This window comes from Anopheles stephensi, chromosome 3, assembly GCF_013141755.1.
Source record: "Anopheles stephensi strain Indian chromosome 3, UCI_ANSTEP_V1.0, whole genome shotgun sequence".
Lineage (NCBI taxonomy): Eukaryota > Metazoa > Arthropoda > Insecta > Diptera > Culicidae > Anopheles > Anopheles stephensi.
The window spans coordinates 86066539-86093526 of record NC_050203.1 but is presented as its reverse complement, the minus strand read 5'-3'; the positions used below and the strand labels follow the sequence as shown (position 1 = coordinate 86093526).

At 48.4% G+C, this 26988-nt stretch overlaps 4 protein-coding genes across 13 annotated transcripts; 1 reads left to right on the top strand and 3 right to left on the bottom strand.

The window, feature by feature from the left end:
- Positions 1-95: 95 nt before the first annotated feature.
- On the bottom strand, positions 96-4122 carry LOC118513920 (UV radiation resistance-associated gene protein). 2 transcript variants are annotated; one of them, XM_036060284.1, is made up of 6 exons: positions 3743-4122; positions 1355-2938; positions 1138-1289; positions 994-1068; positions 560-915; positions 96-494 (listed from the first exon to the last, which is right to left on the bottom strand). In XM_036060284.1, the coding sequence occupies exons 2-5, from the start codon at positions 2933-2935 to the stop codon at positions 561-563; spliced, it is 2163 nt and encodes a 720-aa protein (XP_035916177.1). In that variant the 5' UTR covers positions 2936-2938; positions 3743-4122; the 3' UTR covers positions 96-494; position 560. The 2 variants fall into 2 exon arrangements, with proteins under 2 accessions (XP_035916177.1, XP_035916176.1); XM_036060283.1 differs by having other exon boundaries at positions 565-915; positions 3743-4118.
- A 383-nt stretch (positions 4123-4505) lies between these two features.
- Positions 4506-22970, bottom strand: LOC118513909 (serine-rich adhesin for platelets-like). Of its 7 annotated transcripts, none has more exons than XM_036060250.1 (6): positions 21157-21421; positions 17913-18234; positions 17647-17833; positions 10254-17573; positions 9027-9956; positions 4506-8762 (listed from the first exon to the last, which is right to left on the bottom strand). In XM_036060250.1, the coding sequence occupies exons 1-6, from the start codon at positions 21174-21176 to the stop codon at positions 8701-8703; spliced, it is 8841 nt and encodes a 2946-aa protein (XP_035916143.1). In that variant the 5' UTR covers positions 21177-21421; the 3' UTR covers positions 4506-8700. The 7 variants fall into 7 exon arrangements, with proteins under 7 accessions (XP_035916143.1, XP_035916144.1, XP_035916140.1 ...); XM_036060251.1 differs by having other exon boundaries at positions 9027-15564; positions 16210-17573; XM_036060247.1 differs by lacking the exon at positions 21157-21421 and adding an exon at positions 22725-22970 and having other exon boundaries at positions 9027-17573.
- A 327-nt stretch (positions 22971-23297) lies between these two features.
- Positions 23298-25815, top strand: LOC118513931 (fidgetin-like protein 1). Of its 2 annotated transcripts, none has more exons than XM_036060301.1 (3): positions 23298-23952; positions 24020-24575; positions 24646-25815. In XM_036060301.1, the coding sequence occupies exons 1-3, from the start codon at positions 23807-23809 to the stop codon at positions 25747-25749; spliced, it is 1806 nt and encodes a 601-aa protein (XP_035916194.1). In that variant the 5' UTR covers positions 23298-23806; the 3' UTR covers positions 25750-25815. The 2 variants fall into 2 exon arrangements, with proteins under 2 accessions (XP_035916194.1, XP_035916195.1); XM_036060302.1 differs by having other exon boundaries at positions 23356-23952; positions 24649-25815.
- A 50-nt stretch (positions 25816-25865) lies between these two features.
- On the bottom strand, positions 25866-26669 carry LOC118513980 (cytochrome c oxidase subunit 6C-like). Of its 2 annotated transcripts, none has more exons than XM_036060407.1 (3): positions 26524-26669; positions 26170-26336; positions 25866-26095 (listed from the first exon to the last, which is right to left on the bottom strand). In XM_036060407.1, the coding sequence occupies exons 2-3, from the start codon at positions 26334-26336 to the stop codon at positions 26026-26028; spliced, it is 237 nt and encodes a 78-aa protein (XP_035916300.1). In that variant the 5' UTR covers positions 26524-26669; the 3' UTR covers positions 25866-26025. The 2 variants fall into 2 exon arrangements, with proteins under 2 accessions (XP_035916300.1, XP_035916301.1); XM_036060408.1 differs by having other exon boundaries at positions 25869-26095; positions 26462-26591.
- Positions 26670-26988: the final 319 nt, after the last annotated feature.

The window sequence follows — 26988 nt, the reverse complement described above, 5'->3', positions numbered from 1 at the left end:
TTCATAGCTGAAACCCCCGGTAGTGCGTATGTATATACTCCAATAAATATTAAATTAAAACTCGAAACGAAACAAAAGCAAACAAAACAAAACGATTGAGAGAAAGGAAGAAAAAAAAGATAACAATATTCTTAGGGCGGCGTTTCGGCCTTTTGTTACACTTTAAATTACACGCGCGGGGAAATTGTTTGCAATTGGTGTGGGAAAATGGAAACTAGAACTTTTTACCACCATCAAAGTCGTACGGTCGCTGTAATGGGACGCTTTGAGCTAGGATCGGATCCGAAGAGAACGTACTATTGCCACAACTGCGTCGCTGTGGATGATGATGGTGGTGTTGATGGTGCGGTTTCTGATCGGCCACCGCATTAATGCCACCGCTACTGTTCGAATACTTTGCCTGCTGCTGCAACGAATGATGCCGGTACTGTTTTTGCATCTGCTGCCGTCGATCCTGAAACCGGTCCGTGTAGTTATCAACCGAACGGGATATTCTACAAGAAAATAATGCTCTCGATGATGATTCAGCGCAGTGGATGGGCAAATTGGTCGATCTTACCCTACCTATTACTACAAGACGGGCTTTCCCGAAGAAAAGACCCACTGCTGCTGCTTCCGCTGCTACTGCCGGCAGTCGGAATAGAAACAAATCCGGGCGACATCTTTAAATCGACAGACGACGAACCGTACATGGAAGCGGGTAGCATTTGAAACGGTTCTTCAAGGGTACGGTTTGGCAGGGAACCACCGATTCCCGGGATCGTGAGAATGTCCAGCAGGTTGACGAGTGTGGCCCGTGGATCGCCACGGCTTAGCGAAAGCTGATGCTTTAGCTGTGAAATGTTCTGATTCAACAGGTACACGCCGTAGAGGAGTGCGTTCGGTGCTGGGCCCGAGCGACAATGCAAAGGAAAGCTAAAAATAAATGGAGACACAAGGTTATTATGAACAAGGTTAAGCTTGAGCGAATTTTGCAACTGCTGCCCGACTTACTCTCGATCCATCGTCGGTAGGAGCTTAATGTGGTCCACTATCTTCGACCGGGAACCATCGTACTTAATGGGGTTTCTACAGTAAGAAAATGAAAAGAATCGGGTAGAACAAATGCAAATGGCGAAGATTAGCTGTGAAACGTACCGTAAGGGAATATCTAAGAACGAGGAACACATCATCACAGCGTGAGCAACGAAACCGAGGGCAACGCTCAGGGCCAGTGCCGGCGTCGAGTCGGTATACGACTCCGCATTCGGCAACGGTACATCGTTAATCGTGTAGATGCCTTGATTCGTCTGCAATGAGAAGGAAAAAGCAGTTGTAAGCAATCCGTGCAATCTTCTCGCTTAGTAAGCCTTACCGATTTGATATAATAAATCTCATTCAATTCTCTCAACAACCGATGGCGGACCTGCAACATCTTCCCGCAAACCTCCCGCACACTGTCTTTCTGGCTCGCGTATGCCATCTTCTGCTGGTATAGCAGTTCCTTCTCCTTTCCGTACGTCCGATACCGCTCCATTAGTGCCGACTCTCGCTCAATATTAGTATCACAGGCCACATTTAGCCGATTGCGTAGCTGCTGCATACCGCCACAAATCCGGTCTCGTTCCTGCGCCAACAACCGACAGCGAAACCGAGCCCGCTCGATCTGCCGCCTTAGTTCCTGGCCGCGCAACAACACGGCTGGATCGATCGGTTCACGCTCCTGGTAGAGCAGTTTGCTCAGCTGCTTGCCCATACCACCCGTCCGGCCTTGATTCGCCCCGGTCCGGTACACTAGATGCTTGCTGCTAAACAGTTCCATATTTAGACAGTAGGCACTCTTCATGCAGATACGTTCCGTGAGTGTTTTCGCGCTGTCAGCTTCATACCGGATCCGCCTTTGCCGTTCCTGTATCGCTAGCAGGCGCGTTACATCGTAGCTTGGGCGAACCTCCCCGGTAAGAAATTCCATCACAAGGTAGCGCAACTTTAGGCTCGTCTCGAACGGTTCCGTCCAGCTGATCGGTGTGGACGGGCTGGCGGATCGCGCATGCGGAAACCCGGTTCCTGTGCTGCTTCCACCATTGCTGACCACGGGCGACACAGATAGCTTGTCGAGACGGCCTTCCACACCACCCAGCAGCAGCGACGAAGCGCCACCGTTCGGGAAGGTCCACTGGTTCGGCGAAGCGGAAGATGGCGTCTGGTAGGAAAGATGAGGCCCGGACGCCAATGGGGAGGAATTATTGCTAGTATCACAGTGTAAGACGTTGTTCTCGCGGCCACCACGCCGACCACCAACACCACCGCCAATTATTGGAATCGTTGCCGAGGGTGAGTGTGTCGCTGTTTTTGGTATCGTGCCATCCGTCACGCCCGTAACTGCCGCCATCGGTCGCTGTTCTTCCGGTTCGAGTATGCAGGCGGCCGACGTGAAATATCCACCATGCAGCTGAAACACGAGCGTATTCGGCCGGAGACGCTTTTCGTTCCGTCGTGCCAGCGGCACCAGCCCGGAAAAATATACACCCCATGCAAACAGCAGCCGATCGGTGTTTGCTGGAAGATTCTCATCGCCATGGTCGTTCTCGTGAGGCACTTGCGTCGTTCCGGAAGCAACCAGCAGCTCACCCTCACCACCGCTACCCATGTGTTCCCACACGCGCACACACACACTCCGCAGGGAGGATTTGATCGTGGCTGGGCAATCGATTTCCGCCCACAGTACGTTCCGGTGCAGGTCAAGCTTTTCACTCGTGTAAAACGGGGCGGAATGAGGCGTCTGATGAAGCGTAAAGTAAACGGTACATTTCGATCTTCCTTCGGCTGGGGCAACACGATCCGGTGCCGCTGCTGCTAGGGTAATGTTGTGTCCGGAAATTTGTATTAAGCTGCGCAACCGTAGCTGCTGCGTCGATAGTGGACTCCAGTCGCGACATCTCGGACGGTCAAACATTTTCTGCAACGAGAAGAACGACGGGAAACCATGGAAACGGTGACGTAAATGTGACCAGAACAATGCTTATGTGGTGTAGATAAAAAGGCACACACACGGAACGTGCTTTATCATATGTAGCCATCGACCATCCTGCTGTATGCGTGACCGTAACAAGCAGCAAAATGCCTTGCCGAAACCGATCGAAAACGTGCGTAACGACCACGTATGGCCAAAACTTTCTATCCAGTCCGTTCTCGGGGCCTGTCTACCGGGGGGTACCAGCAGTGGCTCGCTTTCGATGGAATGAGAAAAATCCCCTCGGGAGGCAGCATCAGCCAATGAGACGCCTTTCCCTCGACGCACTCACAGTAATCAGTCTGCGCTGCTCCACATTTCCTTTCTGCGTTGGAGGTTTTCTGGCCTACTAATCGCATAATTAGCTGACTGCATCTTCCCCCATACGCTGCTTTGTGTTGCGAGCAAGTCGGAATAGTTTTTTTTTTTTCTTTCGCCCAGAGTTATCAGGCGAAGTGGCAGTACCGCGTTCCGGAGGAAGGAACTCCTCGGAGCTGGCCAAAATCGATTGACAAACAGCTCGATCGATGATTTCACTCCGGAGGATAGATGTGTAATTAGATTAGCTTTTCGAGGTGCATCGTAAACAGTGCATTCGGTTTACCATATGTTTACAATCCTGAAGATGCATCAGAAAATTCACATACACACTGCAATTCTTCGCCACTGCCTCTTGCTAGTTTCGATCCCTTTCCAACCATCTGCACGCAAAAAGGTTGTTTTTCATTGCGGTGCGCACACACGAATTACCTCATTTTTCGCTTGTTTCGCTCGGTTGGGAAACGGTTTCACGACGAAAGCCCTGCTGATATCGTCGACGTTGTTTGGCTTATGCCACGGACGATGATCAATTTCTCTCGATACTCTATGGTAGCTTCCTTCACTTGCTGGCTGTACCGTACGCACACTGACACGTTCCGAATGTACGTAGCTGCAAAAGTCCACGCTACAATAATAGAACCATGTTCTGGGAACTATTTTCGTGTAAACTTTCACGATACGCGTTACTGTACACTATCATCGATATTGCTTTGCTGTGAGTTTTTCTCCTTTTTGCACTCTTCCCAAAACGTTTTCTCGCTTTGTTTGCATCGCTGAGTTCGCACAGCGGTAGTGCAGACGGTCCACTCGAACTGACAGCAGAAATGACGTTTCGTTGACTTTTATGCGAGTCACCCTGTGTCGGGGGTGAAACATATCAATCTGGAACACCCATTTAAAACGGATTTTCTTAAACTTGTTTTAGTTCGATACAATTCAACATCCACGAAGCATATTTTACCACTCTTTCTAATCTACAAGTCCTATTTGACTAAACTTTCCCTGATATCACAAATTTGTTCTTTCGGAAATTCACTACACCAACACGTGCCGACCGGAAGTCCAGCAGTTCGGCGGTTTTGTTTCATTATTCATTTATTTCCGTTTGTTTTACTCATTATTATCCAGCAGGTTTTGTGTACTTTCGTGTATTTTTTGTTTTGTTTCTTCGTAAAATAAAACAACTTTTCCGTTTTCTTTTTTAACACAATTGTATGATATATCTATTCAACAATATTTATATGTATAGAGCTTAGATTATCAACCTGTTCACAAACAAATCTACAAATATTACAATGTTTTTTCTTTACTTTCACTTGCTGATTTTCTTTTGGAGAAGGTGGCAGGGGAAGTGGATTTTAAGGGAAAAACGGGGATGCGTGAATGTGTCGTATGGTTTTGTATCCGAGAGAGTGTACGTACTTTTCACGGGGGACTTACTTGCACTGCTTGCAGTTCCTTGCTCATCTTCTATCGCTTCTAGGCTATCTGCTGTGTACGGTACCGTTTGTATTATCATACTTACAATACAAGGTTGCTTGTGTTGCTTATTTACCATTCGTCGCTTCGTGTTTTTCGGTTTGCAGGTCCTTTTCGATTTTACTTATCGCATACATAAATATGCACAAACCGTGTGTTTAGATTATCCTTTTCGTTGGGGGTGTTGTGGGAGCGGTGCTAATGTGTGTGTTTTTTCCCTCTCTTGTGAATGTTAATTTCGGCATATACATCAGCCATCAGCCTTGCACCATACGTTAGCTTCCACATTTCCCGGTCCTTCTGCCCTGTCTGAGGTATGCTAAAAAGAGCTGTATTGCTTCACGAGAGAGTTTGGTGTGCGCTGTGTATGGCAAAGAAAACCTATATTTTACAAGCAACATAAAACTTCAATGAAAACCAGCGCCCAACACTACACGATCAACAATCTGGGATGCCACTACCTATGCTCTTTCTCTTCACAGGCTTTCAAACTGGTGTACCGTTGATATTAGGGGCTGTCTCTACACAAACAGTATAGTGGGGGCAACTTTCATCCATCACCTAGCTAAATCCTACAACTCAACCGGGAATTGTTTAATGCTCTTGGTTTTTGGTCCGATCTTACCAGCCGTGGGCTAACATAAAAAAAAACACACGCACAGAAATCTTTCAAAGAAGCAGTGCCTTTCTGTGTAAACAAACCATCGGAAGCCTACCTCCAAACCAACCATTCACTCGGAACGGGTTAAAATATATAGAGAGCACTACATTCGCCATGCCGCTCCTCAAGCGGTACTAGCTGGCCTTGGCGAATAAAGTCTTGCGCCTAGCAGAGAAGTCTCCACACACGATCAGTGTACTGGCAAGCAGCACAAGATCCACAATCGAGAAAATGTGTGTATGTGTGTGTATGTGTAATAAGCAGCGACCGGAACAAAACACAGTACGATCAATCGAGGAAAATCCTGCGAACGCAGCTCCTTAACTAAGTGAATAAACCTACTTATTATCTTCCCTATACGGCGCCTAACCACATGTCATATATTAAACGGATCTGGGTAAGTGCGTACGTACGTCTGGGTATCTGTGTGTGTGTGTGTCTCGGACTTCTCTACTTGCAACATACTATACAAATGTGCACGGGCGTAGATACTGTCGGCCTTCTGTTCTGTTGTGAACGAATGGTTTAGAGTAGTAGGACACGCGTGTTATGAAGCCCGCTTGTATGTGTCTATCTGGTCTGCCTATTTGTCCGGGTGTTTGTGTATGTATACTGATCACTAAACGTAGAACGGGGAAGAAAGGGTTGGTGGAAAACTCAGTGTCCATCCTTAGGTACGGATATCTTCAATATTACGTGTGTTGCTGTGCACCTATACGTCATAATAATTTCTATATATACAATCAAATGTTAAGCTCTGCAGCATTCCTGCATTCAATAGCAATACCGCCCCATATATATATAAATCCCCTTTCTATTTCGCTTTCTCTCTCTCTCTCGCTCTCCTCTCCTGTCATTGTCTTTCATCGTCATACACCGTACATCAGAACGATCCTTGATCACTAGCGCGCTTTTCATCTAGACTGACTTGCTGACTGACTGCGGTTGACTAACTCCGATGCACCGACGAAATCGCCAACTAACTCTACATCTGCTTTCGCGTTTAAACGCACTCAACGCACGCACACACAGACACACATTCGCATTCAACTAAACATAATACGGATAAATTATTTTAAACTATCATCGTTCTATAAAATCCGCTTCTTAAACTGTGCACTAAAAGCAAGCATATCTCGTGGTGTTGCTGCGGTCTTTCTGTGTCTGTGTACTAGAATTGTGGACGTGTGTGTGTGTGTGTGTATATTTGGGTGTAGGTGTGTTTTACTCTTATTACTTCTTATTTGTATTTCTTCTCTTCCTACGAATCCTTTCCTCCCGCTTGTTCCGACACTTTTCTTCCCTAACTTCGACCACTTTCCACACAGCATTGAGACATTTTGTTCTGGAAAACGGCACTCGTTTCAAACAAAGTTCTCGTACCTCATCCGTGTGTTGCGTGGCGGTTAGCCGAATAAACCCCCTTAGCGAGGGATTTTATTTATTGCACATGTTCGTATAATGACAAACGATTCGAGTGATTAGTTTTGTTTATAATGTTTAGCAACAGTGCAACGCGCGTACCTTACTGTGTGTGTGTGTGATTCTGCAACGGAGGAATGAACACCTGCCCATTCCTTCCCTCTTTACACAGTACGGAGAGTGTGTGATTCCGCAAAATATTTCTTCTCCTGTTTGTTCTGTGTGTAATGTGTGTGGGTTTGTGTTTGCTTGTTAGTGTTGCTAAACAAAGCCATAACAAATACAAAAACAAGACAAATCCTTGAGATCAAAATGTAGAGGGGTTTCGTGCTACTAAAGACAGATTATTCCAAATACCGTGTGTAATAGCAAGCCCGGAAGGACAAATTAAATACAACGAGATTTCCATCATCCTGGAAAGTAAAGCTCTCACAATCAACCTTTACTGCAGTGTATTGCCAAAGCAAAACCAGGTACTTAAACACATTAACGAGCAATTCTCATAAAAAACACAAACAAAAAATCCATCTGTTGCCGCGTACTTTTCTAGCTTGGTTCTTGGTTTTTGCTCATTTTTTGTGGACCTTCTGAAAATAAACACTTTACACACTCGCTCTCTTTCTCTCTCTCTCTCTTGATTCTTATCCACTACCTGTTAGATATAAGACACTTTTTTAGACAACAGCATTCTTATGTGTAAGCATGTTGCGCCCATTGCATACGCTAGCCAATGTTGTATTAAATTTCGTTTGTAAGATGTACTGCAAGGCGCGGCTTCGCTCAAAATTGTTAATGTTTCCCTGATGAGGAAAAGGACCTTCACTAATACTTTTCCCTGAATGAAAATAAAATTTTCAAAATTTCTCATAACACACGAAAAATATAAATATACATATAGAAAGGGTCCAAACCAGAATGACACACTGAGAACAGAACAGGATTCACAAAGAGCAAGTTAAAAAAACAGGAAAATTTGTCAAAAATTGTCACATCAAAATAAAGTCCGGAATCACACTTAAAAACGCACTAGAGCTCTGACAACAAAAGCGGTATGGAAACTCGATCCCATCCCTTGAAGCAAAATAAAAGTTTTGTCTCTACCCCCCTCCCGATACGCCCAGTCATTCGTTCTATCCTCCCTGGTTCAGGTTCAATACAAGGAAATAGTTACCACCGATATCTCCAGATTGCTGTCGTCATCCGAGGACACAAACTCATCCAAACTACAGTCACTGTTGGTGGTGAGAATGATTTCGCTCGCATACGAATCATCGTCAAGATCGTTGTTGCCACCAACGCCGGCTTCTGTTGTCGCTGCTGCCGTTGTTGCCGATGGCGCTTTAGTTCGGTCACCTGGACCAACAACACTTGTGTCACCGCGAATCGTCGCCGAGGTGGAGGAAGCGCCACCTCCACTCACCAACGACGACCCATTTTCCGATGGCCGTTTGATGGACGACCGCTTCAACACCGTTTGCTTGCGTCGTGGCGGTGTTTGCGTCTCAGCTGTATGCAGTATGTCGACAACATTGTGTAAGTTCTTCTTACTGACATGCCAGATTCCGTCATCATTATCGTTGCGATCATCGCCGTTCGCGGTGTCCGGGTGGCTGTAGTACACTCCATTTTCCGCACCGTCTTCACTTTCCACCACAACAAAGCTTTCCGGTGAAGAGTCCGACTCGGCTCGGTTAGCGGAACTGGTCACCGGAGTGTTACGATGATGGTCATCAACGCAGAGGTTGGAAGAATCGTTTATGCTACCTTCAGGCCTACGCCGATAGTAATTGTCATCGTCACTAACGGCTGAGGCGCAAGCTATTGGTCACTTACTGTCTCGTGAGATCCTTCTCCGACGCCCCTCAGTAACGGTCACTTCAAGGCCAGCTGGAAGGTGAGAAAGTATGAAAAAGGAAATCATCAACTTCATTCATTCGCTCCGTATTGCAGACATGCGTCCACAAGGGATGAGAATTTTTAAATTATGCGAATTTGGAGCGTCCTTTAGGAGGTCCTATTAAACAGTGCAGCCAAAGGTTTAATGTTGACTAAAAAAGCCCACCAAAATGAATCTCTTTTAGGCAACCTGTTAAAAATAAATTTGGTCGATCGGACTCTCCAACAAACCCAAAGAATAATCGGCTATCGTACCTGCACTCCTCGTTTTTCGGCGCAGTTCCGTCACGGAATTGTTTTCAATTGCTGGTGTCGCAGTACCACCACCACTAGCAGCATTTGCCAGGGCGGCCGTTTTACCATCCACACCAACCGATGATCCGGCTCCTTTCAGACCACTGCTAACGTGGTGATGATGATGGTGATTCACGTGATTTGCTACCTTGCTGCTAGCGTTGGTGTGATTACCGTTGGCTCCACCGGATGATGCCAGCGTAGCACTCGTAGCAGCCAGAGATCCACCATTACCACCCTGACCGACAGCTACAACATTACCACCTCCTGCACCGGCCGAAGCGACGGGTGAACCACCGCCTCCTGCTGCAACATCGTTCACAGTGACATGGTTGCTATGGCCGGTGGCGTTTCCGTGATGGTTACTGTCGAGGTTGTGGTTGGTTGTAGCGGTAGTTGGCGTTGACGTCGGCGTTGTGGTGTTCTGCAACAGTAATGCATTGGCAGCCGCCTTTGCCTTGTTGTTCATGGCCGCCGTAGACAGTGTCGAAGAGGTCATGCGGACACTGCGCCGTGTGCTGATTTTCTCATCGGTACCAGCTGATGCAACCGTCACATTTGTGGCAGGGGCCGGAACCGCCGCCGTCTGTCGGCTGTCACTGTCGGGTGATGCATGCGCGTTGCTCGTAGGACCATTACTGCCAGCAACAGTACCACCGCTGCTAACCGTGGTGGCAGATGCGACTGATCCGGAACTCGGCAATTGATCTGGCGACGATGATGATGCTACGGAAGACGACTGCTTGACGCCACTCTTGGTTGGATGATTGCGAAGCGATTTTTCTTTCTCACCACCACCACCGACCGACGACGGCACGCTTTCGCTGGCACCTTGCAGGGATGCGATCGTGGCGGACACGGCATTTTTCTCGCCGGAAGTAGCAGCGGCGGCTAAGGTTTTACACGAGGTTGAGGAAGATGAAGCAGAATTTGTAGTCGAAGTATTGTTGTTGTTGACAGTGGTGGTATTGTTGCGAATAGTATTGATGGTCGTGGTAGCAGTAGTAGCGGTAGTAGCAGAGGTGAGAGTAGAAGTAGTAATAGAAGAAGTAGCGGTAAAAGATTGTATGGTAGTAGTGGAAGTAGTAATAGTTGTAGTAGTAGTAGTAGTAGTAGCTGTTGTTGCATTGCTAGTAGTACTAGAAGTTGAGCTGATTTTGGAGGTTAGTTTAGAATGTCGAGCTTTACCCGCGATTTCTATCAAAGGTTCGTCGCTATCCGATGAATCGGCAACAATCGTTACTGTTGGTGGCGTTACTGCTGTTGTTGTTGTTGTTGTTGTTGGGGTGCTGGCGGCGGCAGCAGCAACAGCAGCCGCCGCAGCAGCTGCTGCAGCCGTTTTTCTCGAGACGCGACCCTTGGTGAGCGAGCTTTCGGCGGATCTTCGTAATGCGGGCTTCGATGGTGTATCTGATAGAGCTGTCGTAGCCGCGTCGGAGGACGCAGCTGCGGCAGAAACCGTCGTCGCCTTACGGGATTTCTTGGCACGTGTCGGCACATCGTCGCTAACGCCAGATTGATTCGAACTTTCCGATCCCTGTCGTTTTCGTTTGTTGGCAGCAGCTCCGGGCCGTGTAGCAATTGAGCCCGATTTTGGACTCTGGCGATCGTTTCCGGCACCCGTGTTGGATGTTGTTGGAGCAGAATTGCCAGCAGACGCACTACTTCCTGCATTCGATTTCACATTGCCCACCGTTGTTGTCGTAGCTCCATTCTTCGATGATGCAGATATTGGAGGGCCCGCCGGTGTGTTGGAGCCACTGTTTGCTCCGGCTGCAACAGACCCGTGCAACTCATGCAAAGCGGAAGGGCTCTGCTTTGGTGGAAGTTCGAGAGGACTCTCCAGTTTGCTCGAGGCACGTGTCCTTATTCGATGCTCGCCACTGTCCGAATGGGATGGAATTTCTATCGACAGTTGTGTCAATATCTCTTTCCCCTGCTGTTGTTGCTGTTCAGACGTTGGCGATTGCTCATTCCCGGCTTTCGCAGCAGTTCGTGTAGCTGGTGTATCCTGCTCAACGGCACTGTTCGCCGGTGTTTTCGCTTTGCTCGATGACTCGTTTTCAGAGTCCACCGTCACATTGGCATCATTTCCCTCTGCCGACGATGATGCCACGGAAGAGTTTCGTCGCGATCTCGCAACAACGCCGTTCCCCGCCTGGGACTGGCTGCCATCACTGGCCGCCGCAGCCGTCCGGCGTTCGCGCGCCTTTTCACTGGAATAGCTGTACAGAGGAGGTTGCTCGTGGCGTGGTTTCAAATCGATGTGCTCCCCGGGACTTTCCGGTTCCACCTTCAATGTTGCTGGTGGAGTGCGTGGTGCTGGTGACGGCTCGTGCTTCACAGTAACAGAAGCAACTGTAGCAGCAGCTGCAACAACAACCGCAGCTTGTGTGTTAGCCGTGGTGGTGGTAACTGACTGCCGTTCGTCAGAAGATTTTCTTAAACTCTTCTTTACACTACTAACGATAGCCTCGTCGGGATCAGACTTAACTAGGTGTTGCTTATCGTCCACTAACTCTATTACCTTACTATCACATTCGCTTTTCACACTTTTAGGGATATCTTTACTATGGTTGCAGCATTCATCGTTAGCCGGTGGTGGAACGTTGGCTACGTCACCGCTTGTATCTGCAATACCTTCAAGCGCTTTCGAATCGAGTGCGGGCAGTAATAGTTTGCGCCCCTCTTCCGGCTGGTTGTTGTTGCCGACAAGCTCCTTTAGTTTCTGCTTTTCTCTATCGGCGGCAACAGACGAAACCTTTGCACGCTTTTCCACGGCCTTCTTCTTGCCCGTCGTGCCCGATTCCTGCTGCTGTTGTTGCTGTTTATGCTGCTGCTGTTGTTGCTGCTGTTGCTGCTGCTTCTGTGCGTCGTGCTCCGCTTGCCGAGTGACTTGTTTGGTGTGTGTGGAGGCGTCGACGTCCTTCTCAATAATACTCTGCTGCTTTCGTTCCTCTTCTAGGTCATCCATGTCGAGGATCTTCCGCAGGTTCGTCGTCTGGTCCAGCACATTCTCCAGCACATCGTCGTGATGATTGTGTTGATGATGATCGAGCATATCACTGGAAGGTTTCAGATGTATGGAATGATCTCCGTTTAGCTTTGCGTCAGCTCCATCTCCACCGCAGCTAATCACGGCCGCAAGGTCATTCAAACCTTCCATCTTTGCCAGTGCTGCCTCTATGTCGTTATAGTCCTCGAGGTTCGTTTCCAGCAATGGAGTTGTTTTTTGGTTTTCGGGTGTGCTTTTATCTACCTCACCGCTATTACTTCCATTTCCTTCGGCATGAATCTTGCCCGAGGATGTTTGCTTTCCATCAAGGTTATTACTCGCGTTTGTACTACTGCTACTGTTGCCGCTGCCGACGGCAGCAGACCCTCCATTACCACTACCACTGCTACTGCTGCTGCTGCTGCTGCTGCTGCTGCTACTACTGTGCGAACCCTGCGGACTGTGCGTGGAGAGTTGGTGGGGACTTTTCTCCGACAGCGCATCCATCGACTCGATGCCACTGTCCTCGCCTTGTGCCTGAGATCCTGGTGAACCTCGGACATTCGCATGCCCGAGCAGATGATGATTTACGCCGACGATCGCTGCACTCGACGACGACGCCGCCGCCGCCGCCACCGCCGTCGCTGACAGTGTTGCTCCTGTCGCGGGAGAGTGAGGCAATGATCCCTTTTCCGCATCGGCTGTTGCTCCTTCTGTACTGTCGGTTTTGCTTTTCTCTTTCCCTCCATCGTCCTGAAGCGATGATGGTTCGTCCGCAAGCAGTTGCTCCGGTGGTCGATTATTATTATTATTGCTACTACTACTATGGTGCTCCTCCTGCAACTGATCCGGATGATGGTGTTGTTGTTGTTGTTGTTGATGGTGTTGGTGATGCTGACGATCGTGATGTAGGATGGTGTTCGTGTTTTCTTGCTGTGTTTGCTCCTCGCCGCGCGTTTGACTGTCCACGTTCAGGGAGGATCTCTCACTTGAGGTAGATGTTGGTGTGGTTGTGGTGGAGGTTTTGGTGATGATGGAACTGGTGTCGGTAGTAGTAATGGAATTTACTGAAGATGAAGGTGATGTTGACGATGCTACTGCTAAGGTTGTTGTCGCCGCGACACGCTCGCCTCTACTACTCGCGTCCGTCGCGTCAGCCGTCACTTGGGCAGCGATTGTTCCCGTGCTCCCCCCGGCACTCCCGACATCCACCAACGTTGCTTTAACGACCAGGTTCTTCTGGCCCTTACTACCATAACTGCCACCATTATTGTTAATGTTGATATTGTTATTGTTGATGTTGTTGCCTCCACTGTTGTTACTGTTGTTGCTGTTAGCATTGTTCGCACCGGAGCTCTTGCAGTTTTTTGCAGCCGACTGGAGCAAATTAGACGTAGGAGGAGATACTGTACCGACGTTGGTCGAACCGATCGGTCCACTGACGCTGGTCGTCACGATCGATTCGTAGATATCATTTATTTCCTGCACACTGGTGGTGACGGTGCTGGGGGTGGTCATTGCTTCTGCCGCAGTGCTACTGCTCATCGCGTTAGGCAGTGTGCCTTGTGGCGCAATGGCACCGGCAGCAGTTAAGCTCACGGCACTACCACCATTACTGAGCCTTCGTTTCTTTTCCGGGCAAACGTACCCGTTCGGATAGTGGCTCGTGGAGCCGGTGGTTCCCGAACCACTGTCACTCGTTCCTTCCATGCTTGCTGGGCGCTTCTGAGATGAGCCAAGCAGTGTATCACATCCTGCGTCAGTCCCCGTCTCGGACGTTCCAATATGATTGTGATAAGCAGGTGGGGATGATGCGGGAGCGTTCAGCTCGATTGGATTACGTTTGCCGGTGGAGGACCGTTTCGCTAGCCCACCGCCGCCGTCACTACTGTCCTCTTCACCACCGCTTTGACTTTTCTTACGATCTTTGCGGGAATTCTTTATCACCACAGAATTCTTCCCCCGTAAGCTGATGTGTAGCGGTGGCACTCGCAGCTCTTCCGAACCTGATGCGCTAGAAGAAGGTTGCCCTACAGGACCGCCGATACTGTTTGTGCTATTACCAGCAACAAGTGAGGAAACAGATGTAGTGGCAACATTGCTGGAGATGGTGATATTTCCCGCATCGGCACTGGCTGTAGCAGACACTGAGGTACCAACAAGCGTCTGATGAGACTGCTGCGATGTAGCAGGATTGAGCTGCAAGGATGTCAACAAAGCAGCTCCGTCACTGTCCGGAGTTAACCTGTCAACTGGAGCAGGTGTCGCAACGGTTGACAACGCGCCCATTCCTGCACCTCCCGCACGCACTGCCACAGATTCGGGTTTTTCTAGCTTTAGTCGAAGCTTCAGTTCGGTTCCATTTTTGCTCGGCGAATCACCAGGTCCGAAGGTTCCATCCACCAGCAGCACGGGCGTGGCAAGCACTTTTGCCTTTTGCTTAACGACTGCCTTTAGCGACGCTTTTACCCTTTCTTTCGTTTTGTCCTTGGACGATATTGCTGCCTTCTGCTTGTCCTTGCCTTTGACTGGTTTCGCGCGTTCCTTCTTCACCTTGCCGGGTTTGCCTGGAGTACCACCCGCGGCCGTCGCCTGTGGCATAGAAATGCCGCCAGTAGCAATAGACGTTGACGGGACACCCGTGGAAGGGATGCCCTCCGCGCCTGCCAACCCAGCCAGCGGTGAAGGACGATCCGAATCGCTCGCATCGGAGAAGAACCGCGAAGAAGATAGCCCTCCAGCACTGCCAGTCGTATCCTCGTCCGAGTACAATGAATTCGGTACTTCCGGTGGGAAATCGTTCGTGCGAACGGCGTTGATCCTTCCCAGCTTTCCGTCCTTTTCCGCCTCTTCGGTGCCATGGTCTTCCACCTGCGTTTCTTCCAGCTCGCCCGTAAGTGGATTGATCAACAGTTGCGCCTTCCATCGACGTTCGCGCGTTTGTGCATCGGTCAATGTAGCGACGCCCGATGATCCCACCATGCCGGGCATTCCAACGGAGAGACCCGACACTAACGAGCTGTTGTTGCCGGCCGCGCCACCGAGAAGTGTGCCGGTGGCCGTTGCCATATCACCCGTAGCTGTACCAAGCTGCTGTTGTTGATGATGATCCATCAGATCCAGCTCGTCTAGATCTTCCAGCTTCGTGTCGAGAAATGCGCTACTGTCCAGATCGCTTGGTAGTAACGAGTCCAGATCATTTTTCGCTAAATCTGGCAGATCCACCAGACAGTTGCCTAGTTCCAGCGGATCGGAACCAACATTCGTCGACCCAGTTGCTGACGCGATTGTTGTTCCATCGATCGGACCCAGAACGGCCGTACTGCTGCTGGGCTTATTCAATTGCTGCTGACTGAGATTGTACTGCATCTGAAAGCGTGCAAACTCCTGGTATCCCGACTTGGTGGCCGAATCCATTGGCAGCGTCGGCCATCGTTGAGTATATCCAACAACCGGTTGCTGACCCTGTTGTTGCAACTGTTGCTGCTGCTGCTGCTGCTGCTGCTGAGGCGGTAGTGGCATTGGATTTGGCTGTCGAAACGGTAGCTGTTGCTGGTGTTGCTGTTGTTGTTGAATCGGAAAACGATTCAGTTGCTGGGAATGTTGTGGTTGCTGCATTTGCAGTTGGTCCTGCAGCTGGAACGTCGCCGGAGAGGCGGGTGGCCGCATTACCTGAGGATGGCTGTGCGACGGACCCATCACAGGTGCTCGAATGCTGTTTGTGGCGCCGAGCTGTTGATGCAGCTGCTGGGGAGCCCTTATGCCGGGACCCAAGCCCATAGCCACTCCTACACCGCTGGTAGGCGGTCCACCCGGCACGAGACTGTATCGTTGCAGCTTAATCGTGTTCATGGTAGCGGAGGCGGCGTTGACGCTGCTGCTACTATTTGAAGGCACTGACAATGGTGGAGTTACTAGAGAAGAAGGCGACACACTCAACGCACTCTGATTGTTACCGTTACTGTCATTACTGTTGTTCGCTGGTGGTAGGACCGTCGTCGTTACCGCCGCTGGAGTCAGATTGTTAATTCTATTCACACCACTAGCACTACTGAGCATCGCGCTCGACACACCCGGCACTGTCGTGGACGCAGCAGATCCACGCAATGGGCTACTACTATTCACTAAGGTCAACTGTTGCTGCTGCTGAGCAACGGCCGACACTGCCGTTGCTCGTCCCGAAACCATGGACGTGACCATCGTCGGTGCCGCGCCACCAATCACTGGATGATGCACTATATTCTGTTGCTGATTCACACCCGCTTGCTGGTTTACAACAGCGCTAACACTCTTAAGGTTTCCACCTCCCATAACAACACCGTGCGCACTCGGATCATTGTCACTCATCACGTTCGACACCGAACTACCACCAGCAACAACACTCTGCTGCTGCTGCGTCAACAGTGCAGCCGTAGTTGGCACTGCCGACTGCGGCATGTTTGGAATGACTCCACCTTTCACCACACCTGCTCCACCACCGATCCCCGTCGCACCGCCACTGGCTATCAACAATTCCTGCTTGAGGATAGGTTGACCTACGACGCCACGCATTAATTGCTGCTGCTGTTGCTGTTGCGGTGAAACAGTTTGCTGTTGCTGCGGGTTGTTTTCATTTTGCAACAAATTCACCAACAAAGGACTGGACATGGCCACATTGTTGCCAGCAGTGCCCACTTGAACCGCCGCCGCCGCCGCAGCCGCCGAAGATGGTACGACGGCATTATCCTTCACTAAAACGCTTCCGGCGCCAACCGCGGATTGATATGGTGGTGGGGGTGTTTGGATTGGATTGGCGGTCGCCACGGCAAACGGACCATTGGATGGTTGCTTAGCCAGCGTGCCAACGCCGACACCGGAAACCGTGGCTAGGGAGGGACCGGCCGTTACCGCTACACCACTACCGCCGCTGCTGCCACCCAATCCGAGCGTGTTCTCGCGCCGCTGTATCACCCTTGCCTGTGTCATGCTTTCGAAGGGATACTCGCAGGCGTCAACCACATTTGGCACATGGGCGGGAACCTTGCCGTCCATCGGGCAGATTGTGTTGGGTGATTTGAACATAACGGCTGGCCCACCAGTGCCTCCGCCACTGCTAACGCCGACGGTGGTTTCCAGTGGCAGAGGACCATTGCTGAGAGTTTTCGGCAGATTCGAGTGGCCGATCTTGGAGGTGCTGGGACCAGGAGTACCATCCGCTGTATGGTGCAGCAACTGCTGCTGTTGCTGCTGGTGGTGTAGCTGGAGATGGTGCTGTTGTTGCAGGTGAAGAAGGTGTTGTTGTTGTTGTTGGTGGTGCTGCTGCTGTTGTTGTGGCGGCGGCGGTATTGACTGGACATAGACGCCTTGAGGTTGATGTAACCCCGTAGTAGAATGGGATTGAGTTTGGTGATGTAAGCCAGCAACAGCTTGATGCTGTTGCTGTTGCTGGGACAGTACCCGCGTTAATTCGCCCAAACCACCAGCTCCAACTCCACTACTGCTCCCGGCAACCGCACCATCGAGCGTTGAGTTATCTACAAGAAAACACCGGACAGTACAATTAGCAAGCAATCCTACGAACGTTTCAACCGGTTCGGTGATACTAACCCGTCCGCAAAACAATTTCCTGCTGACCGGCTAACCGCAACGACAGTACCGTTTCTCCTTCCAGCTGTACGGACAGGATGCCAAGGGCCCGCAGCGCACTGTTACCTTCGGCAGCAAGTCGCCGTAATCGTATTGCAGCCTCCTTCGGTATCGACAGTGTAACTCGCACACTGTTCCACGGTTCAACCTGCCATCCAAAAAGCGTCACAATTAGTAAATACCTCTCGTATTACTGTCCTCCAACAACATCACACACACACACGTACCTTATCGACCGTAAGCTTGCCGCCGCTGTCCTGCTTCTCCTTGCTGCCATCGTCCGTTTGTTTTTCCTCTACGAGCGTTGCTAGACTTTCCACCAAGCTTTCGAGCCGTGTCGGAAAGTCAGGATCGTGCAAATTTCCTTCGCATATGACAACCGCCTTCAGTGTGCTAGGATTGGTTTGCTTTTCTTCACTGACACTTTTACTGTTGATTTTGTTGTTATTGCAGCTTTTGTTTCGGTTTCCATTGGTTCCGGCATTTCTAAGCTTGCTACTACTACTGTTTGTCCGTTTCTGTTGATCACCGTCACTATCGGCCGCCATTCTGTGGTAATTAATGAAATAACACAAAGCAAATCAAATAAGCATCAATCCCGCTGTGGGTAATACGAACGTCAGATTCGTTGTTTTTGAGCAACCTCTGATAAAGGGACAATTTTTTTTTAATATACATTTTTTTTTATAAAACCCCCTTGAGGATATTTACAATCCGTCGTGGTCAGTGGAGTTTACGAACTTGCATGTGTGTGTGTTTGTATGCTGGTCGATGTTAATAGTCCCTGCTATCGCATCAAAAGCGATACGCCGGAACGAAAAGCCATGGGGTCTTGATTATTTTAAAACGACGAACTTCTTGCTGACCCTCCAACCTTTGACATTTACTGAACTTTTGATATACTCTAACGCAGGTTCGCTTGCAGCGATCTCGTAAGAATGGCTCAATGAGTGGTTCAATGGCTATGCTGCTAAAACCATCATGCGCATTCTTATTACTATTTACACTTCCGTTCGAGATGGTTCTGTGCAGTACCGATACAACCTGTTGCACCGATCGATTGTAACAGTTTTACAGCGGTTTTCTGCTAAGGATGCGCAACAACAGCAACTTCGGACAATCGACGTCGACATCAATTCGAGAATAGGCTATACAATCTCGATAGGTTTTGGTCAGCTTATAAATGCCACCCTTGGATGAAATTACTCCCAGGCAAATAAATCTCTTCCGTGAACGGGCAAGACGGTCCGAATGAAATGTGATGCCGCTATTGCTCAATTAATATGGTGGACCAATTGATGCTGTTGTCGTGTCATGTTTTACCGTAGTCTAAAATGTTATGATTACGTTAATTGTCTGAGGACTCTGAGAAGTCTTTGTTGCCACCTAGCCGGTAGCGTATTTTAAATTCCTTCAAATCTTCTTTTAACCGTTGACAAGTCCTTAGTGGGAAAATCTTAACCTAAAAATGCGACAATCGCTCACAATGTGTATCACGCAATGTAACAGCCGTCAACAATTGAAACACACAATTGATCGTAAACAAATCGTAATTATGGTGCTACTTTTTCGCTCATATCACACACCATCATCATCATCAGCAGGCGGTTCAATTACACGCGGGATTTAGAAATGCTCACCCACAGCTATTCGCTCGCTCGCTCTCACCGCATCGATAGTGCCTTCTTGCTCTAGCGCGCTTTATGCTTCTCTCTTATCAAAAGAAAGGCGTGCGCGCCTACATCACACCAACGGGCAACTTCGTTCCCCGACAGTGTTTTACAATCTCTCTGTTCCGTAAAGGCGGGAATTCGAGACATCTTTATAAAAATACTTTTCTAACAACGAAAGCTGCCGAACGCACCTAACAAAAGGATGTGTTGGAACCATCCTGGCGTTCCATATGAAAAAACTAACATAAAAAAAATCCGCTACGACGGCACGTAAACCAATCTGACGTTTCTCTCTTCGCAAACCGGTCTCAAGGGGAGCAGGTTTGGATGGATACGCGTCCACAGAAGCAGACGAAGGCAAACACTCCTGGGCCTGCCTCGGTGGCGCTCCTTGTCGCGTATCATACACGCACATCTTGCGTCTCCTTTTCCAGCAGGCCATGGCTAACTCAGCATGGAACATAGTTACATAGTGTTGGTGGTGCACAATGTGTCATGTTACCTGTCAACGGGGGCACTACCACACGACATACGCATAACAAAACAAGAGAGAGAGAAATAAGGGTCTAGCATCATCTCCGAGTGTGTTTGTAGGGGGCTGTATGTGTGCAAAAAGAAAGAGAGCAACATATGCGTAGGAAAAATAAATTGTCATATCGTTTAAGGACGACGATTTCTACCGAATCGGTTTTGTTTAAGCAAAATTACAATTGCTAATGCAAGCTATGAGCCAATTTATGAAACTCTGGTAGTGTAATAATATGTCATATAATAGAAATATGTTGCCAATGCTTGTAGGTAAATTGATGCTCTTAAAATCCTCTTGACTTTTGAGACTATCGCGCGGCATCGTAATTATGTAATCCAGAATCCAAAATCCACTACACAATTCCACGCTTGCAACTCATCAATTCTAGCTCTATCCGTTCTTCTCCAAATATTTAGTTTCGTGAAGTTCTAATCCCCCCGTGCAGCATAAATTCTGTTCCGCAAGCAGGCAAGAAACACTAGAATCCAAACCCAGACTCGCACCAGACCAAAATGTGAGAAGCAGCCATTTTGATTTTAAACTATGACAGGAAAGGAAATATATTCCTTTCGTTCAAGAGTGACTGAGACGGATACACGCACACACACACGCGCTCGACTCAACCTGCTATGAAACTGAAGGCCAACAAATCTGCGCTCTCACTCTTGCATTCTTTCTCTTTCTCTGTTTCACTCAACTGTCCATCCAATATTTGACCACACGGATCTCTTTTTTTCGTTCGGTTCGTTTTCACACAAATGCACACACACACACATAGATGGCTCTTACACGCTTTAACCCACACACACACGCATACGCGCGCGCGCACGTACACACACTCTTGCACGCATTACACATCTGCACATACGGTGCAAAACCGCTCCATAATCAGTGCCTGGAAGATTTCCTGTTTTTCAAGTTATTCTCCATAGGCTTGGGTCGCGTTTCCCGTAAACGGTACTTTTGATATAAAATTATTTCCATTTCTTCTTCGTCGTTTCTTTCACTGCTCTCCCAGCCACCGTACACACCAATGCGTAGAAAGGAAACACAAACTACGCTCGCATTTTCCTGTGCCTTTTTGGAAACTTTTTTTTCCTCACACACGACACACAATACACATGCAAACACAAGCAATAACACACACTAGCTCCAAGCGGGCACAGCAGAAGCAGCAGCACACACACTCGACACTATTCTTCGGTGGAGGAGAAAAAACGCTTGCTTTGACTGGTTACTCGACGCGGAAAATCGAGAACGATAGCTTACTTCGATGCCAGCAAGCACATTTTCCTTCATTTTCTGCCCACGATGTTTACGTGTGAAGTAGGCACAGTTTTCCTTCGGTATGCGCGACTACTACCGTATGTTTTGGACAGGCAGCAGCTAGCAAACCCCGACTAAATTCTTGCTTCACTATGTAGGAGTGTGTTTGCATTAGTATAGCGACATGAACAAGCAGCGCGAACTCCCCCAATCGACACAACGAGCTCTCTATTTCCTTCTCGCTCTTTTACACGCACACACACAGGCATTTGCATAGAAATCAACTCAATTCATTTACAAACGATATGATGCTCACACAGTGTCGTGTTTGACCAGCAAAAATGCATTTCCCCTTTTTGGCACCGTTCCTGATCCCACTAGGGAATAGATTTACGTGTACCAAAATTCTCGGCAATCACAGATTTGCATTGTTTGGCAACGTTGATTTTCTTCCCATACGCGTTTCACGCGACACGCACGCAAAGGCAAGCACGCACGACTCTCTATAGCAATGTGGGTAAAGTTTTGAGCGAGAACCGCCGCATCCACGCACCGACCCACCACTACCAACACACTCCTGTACAGTGTGTACTATATAAACATCATCGAACGAAGAGGATGGCAACTACAAGCACGCACACACACACACTCACACATGCGACCAAACGAATCAACAAAACATACACGCATACACATGTGTGCGCGCGTTTTTTATACACACACACACACGCAGACGAACAGCACACCAACGTCTAGCTCCAGTGCACAAACACATACGCAACACATCATTCATCAAAAAGAGCGACAGAAAGAGAGAAACGGTCACGACACGAAACACGAAAAAAAACTCCAGCTCTTCTTCTTCTTCAAGCTATTCAATTCCAGGTTGCTTCGATTTCCGTTTTCGAGATTTTGAATGAAAATGCGACCCCTTGGGGTGAGTGGAGGTCGCATCCGGAGCGTTGCATAGATTCAGGCGTGGAGTAGAGCAATCAATTGCTGGAAGGCCATCGAATTTCTATCGAATCATTCGATTTTTTCTTCTTCTTCGTTTCCTCACTGTCAAATACACACTTCACCACCACCACACACGTAAACGCACCTCTTAAACACAACCGATTTAACGAATGCGAGGCACTTAAGCACCTAGAACTACCCCACACACGTACAGCATGAAACCTCGGATTCACTTTTCACCCGGACACCAATTGCCCTCTGGCCCCGTACACCCTGCGGGAGAGCACAAAAAGGTGGACACCACCCCCATCCCCTTCCTTGGAACGCTTAACGGACGGACGGAAGTTATCCCGCTTTTCTCCCGTCGGGAGACCGACCCCGGGTCTTCATCGTTCACACACATGCACGCACACACACTGGCTTCACCACATACGTACGCACCAGCGTACGTGAAAAAGGCTTCAACTCGAACACGATTCAGGCCACAGGAAAGGAAAAAGAAACCCCACATACACGGCTCAACCCGAAACACCGAGCTGGGCACCCCGTTTTTGCTCGGATGGCCCCCGACGACGATGTCTCGCTGGTGGTACGGTTGTACACCACTTTCTTACCCATTTGAGCCTTGCTCAGCCGAGAAGCCGAGGGTGACACACTTTTTGCGACGACAAATATCCACTTTGCACGCTCAGTTGCCGCCAAACAATAACGAAAACACGATCGCCAGATGCCAAATAAACATAGTTCACTCGTTTACGGGTTGCACTGTACGTGGAAAGTTTGCATTTAGCGAAAATTCAGTACGTTTGTTACAATCGAACAATAACAACGACCGCCATTTGCATTTTTTCCCATTTTCTTTCTCTTGCGTTTTGCTGGCGAGAGCGAGAGTGGAACAGTACGCGGTATGTGTTGGTGCGAGCGAGAAAGCATGACGGTGGGGGGCGAATTCGCAACTGTGGGCGAAATCCGTTGCCTTGCTAGTTCGAACGATTCGAACACGATCTTTTTGCTGTTTTGCTTCACATCGCTGGACTATTTGCATTGCAGATGATCGATGAAATTATAAAGAATTTTTCGAAATCAAAATCATTCATTAATTGTTAGCTTCGAAGCTGCAATTAAAGAATGCAATGTGTATAACAACATGTACGGCACACAGTTTCCCAGCGAAATGTATAACTGTCACTTTGACGTTTTCCGTCTTTGCAATCGGAAAGCACAATGGCCGCTTCTCATGAAAATAATAATTGTTTTGTTCAAGAAGTTGCATCAATTCCGTATCAGAAGTTTGTTACATCATTTGCGTAAATCTAGGATTTGTGCATATTTTTTCGAGTGCATAAACATTCTTTAGAGTATCGAACCGGTTTGAAGTCAACAATTGTTTCAAATTTATTTTACCAAATCAAAGGCCTTCTTGAAAAAATCCATTTTTTTATTCATCAAGAACGGCCTGGCCAAAAATTCCATTTTTCTTTGCAAACTAGAAAAAAGTTTTTCAACCAGCAGTAGTGCTTGATTGTAGATTTGTGAGCTTTTCTGTATACTTTTAAAAATTAAAGGATTAACAAATGTCTTTCCGGTTGTGCGATTCCACGACCTAAGTGCATTAAGAAGATGCTGAAAAGGGCGCGTGCGTGTTTGTTTTCCGTGCCCAATCCGTTGATCAACAAAACACAAAACTCGTACTATCATGGAAGACGACTCGGCGGCCGATATAGAGCTGTTGTGCTTCTGTCTACGTAAATTAGACGAAAAAGTAAAACTAAACAACGCTTGCAATGAAGTAGACGAGTTGCGAAATTTACATTATCGGCTGTACACGGAAGCACTCGAAACGTTTGTATCGAAAGCCAGGTCTCCTATCTAAAGTCCCTTTATAATTTAAATCTCTCTTTTGTTGCAGAGATGATGAAAAACTATCGGCTGGCGTACTGGAGGATGGCTTGCGCAAGAACCAGAATTTGATGATTGATCCCGATGGTGTTAACAATTATTGTGACGATGTGATCGAACTTCTCAATGCTCAGGCGGCGGAATTTTCCGACGATGACTACGAAATAACCGATACAGCTTTGGACGATCCTCACTCGTATCTAGCGAGCGAGGACCATGATTGTCACGGAAAGTACGAAAACTGTTCCGCAAACGAAATATCCCCGTCTACACTGGCCGCGATTGTAAGCAATTCTTTGCGAACGGAAGATCAACGGTCGGTAGAGAGAGGAGAGCGTGATAAACATGCTTCCAACGCTAGCAGAACCGGAGAGGACATTTCCCGGCCTGTAACTACCTCCACCGCTAGCATTCCATCGTTCACTCCAAAGATGCCCGTTTCTAAAGCGCCGCCTTTGAAACCTCCCTCAACAACATTAGCTGACATGGCCAAACCTGCTAGTAGCCACGAGAGCGGTGGTGCTTTTCGAACGGCAAATGATGAACTTGTCATACAAAACATGAAGGTGAATGATGGATATTATTTTCTAAGTTAGGGCTCGATTAAATTAACGCCTTTATGATTGATTTTCTCAGAAGTACGGTACATCGAATCCGTCCGGCAAAGCGCCTCTGTTTGCCTATGGCCGTAAAACGCTCGGAGGGCGACGTACGATCGGCAGTAAGTTTGTCTGTCCTTCACGAACGGATAAAGATGATCGGTCGGGTAAGCAGGGCCAGCACGGCTCGGACAACAGCAGCACCGACGATAGCCAAGAGGATGAGATCGACGAGCGTTTGAAGAACATTGACCCGAAAATGGTAGAACTGATTCGCAATGAGATTATGGACCGCTTTCAACCTCTTTCCTGGGACGACATAGCCGGGCTGGAGTACGCCAAAACCATCATCAAGGAAGCGGTCGTGTGGCCAATCTTGCGGCCAGATATTTTTACCGGTTTGCGTAAACCTCCCCGTGGCATCCTGCTGTTCGGTCCACCCGGTACGGGCAAAACGCTTATCGGCAAGTGTATTGCATCGCAATCGAAATCAACGTTTTTCAGCATTAGCGCCTCATCGCTCACCTCCAAGTGGATCGGCGATGGAGAGAAGATGGTGCGGGCGCTTTTCGCGGTCGCCGTAGTTCACCAGCCGGCTGTGGTGTTTATAGACGAGATTGATTCACTGCTCTGCCAACGGTCCGAGACGGAGCACGAAAGTTCGCGTCGTTTAAAGACGGAATTTCTGGTGCAGCTGGACGGAGCTGCAACGGCGGAGGACGAGAGGATTTTAATCGTTGGTGCAACAAACCGACCCCAAGAGCTGGACGAAGCGGCACGCCGTCGCTTGGTGAAAAAATTGTACATTCCACTGCCGGAAAGGCCGGCTCGAATTCAAATTTTAACCCGATTGCTAGAACGCGAACGCAATAGCCTGGAGCAGGAGGAAATTGCACGAATTGGGGACCTAACGGAAGGATTTTCCGGTGCCGACATGAAAGTTTTGTGTCACGAAGCCTCCATGGGACCGATAAGATCCATACCGTTCGAACAGCTGGGAGACATTGCGAAGGATCAGGTGCGCCCGATATGTTACGAGGATTTCCGGCTAGCGCTAACCAAGGTGAAAGCTAGCGTTTCGCCGGATGATTTGCAGCAGTATGTCGTTTGGGATCGAACCTATGGTGCGGGCGCGATTTAGACCTGGATACAGGCTACGAATAAAGTACTGGATCGGTGAAGTACGATCACCTGAATTCGAAACCGGGACCGGAAGCGCGTTTTTTTAGCTCGGTGCGGAGTAGAAAACTTGTTCAATGATTTGGATTAACCGCACTTTATTTTATTGTACGATTTCCATTGGCTGCAAGGTGGCTCTTGCTTCCAGTGGTATCATACATGCACTTTTTCTCTTATGTATCGCTCTCTCTCTCTCTCTTGCTCAGTTACTAGGATGGCGTGTCTTAAGGAGCCATGTCTAATCCTTTACCGATTGCAGCAGACCGGCATCCTTCATGCGCTGGAACGCTTTGTTTGCGTCGTAGGTCCTGGAAAGCAAAAAGAAGAGGCCATCCATTTTATCCACACCCACTGCAATGACGGGGGCGACTGCGCCACTCACTTGTAGAACTCGGCGTAGTCCCGCACTTTCGGGTCGTTGTGCATCACTTTCATCGCAACGACGGCAACGGTGCACAGGACGCCGGACACGATCAGGTTGCGCTTGATGGTGGCATTGTGGAGACCACGCAGCACCGGTTTCGGAATTTTGGGAGCGACTTCAGACATCTGCAACGGGAGGGAACAACATAACGCAAGTTTTTATTACGTAATTTTAGCGCACCAACTGCGGCATATTAATCGCCTAGGTTCCATTATCACCAGTGAATTGTAATTGCCCCCTTGTTAGCTACCTTTGGTGCGGTGCGGTTAAGGCGCTCTTGAGATGCAATAGAGTTAAATAATGAAATTTTACCTTGGCCGTGTGTTCTGTTTTTCTTCAGCACCAAATTTTAGTTCTGCAAAACCACTGCTGTGTGAAAAAAGACAAGGATGACAGCTCAACTCAACTAGTAGCGGGTGTAAACGCAGAGGACAGCGGGCACTGACGGGAAAACGATAAGAAAGCGAATGAGGATTTAAATTTCGCAAGCAAGTTTTAGCAATCAAGCAAGAAATACCGTTAATAAAAATTTCAGTTAAAATTTTAAATTAATTCCTTCACATGAAGCAATTATTGCACTCCAAAGTCGCTTTGATTTGTAACGCCTACCTGTTTACCTATATTTCGTTCGTAAAGGAAATTAAGGCCAAAGGGGTAAGAAAATTTTTCATCCATGTTCTGGACCTCCAAAAAACCGTTAAAATTCATAAAACGATTGTTTCTTTACCCTGGATTGACCTAATAACGAACCGTGTTTTATCTGCTCCTCCCTTTTCG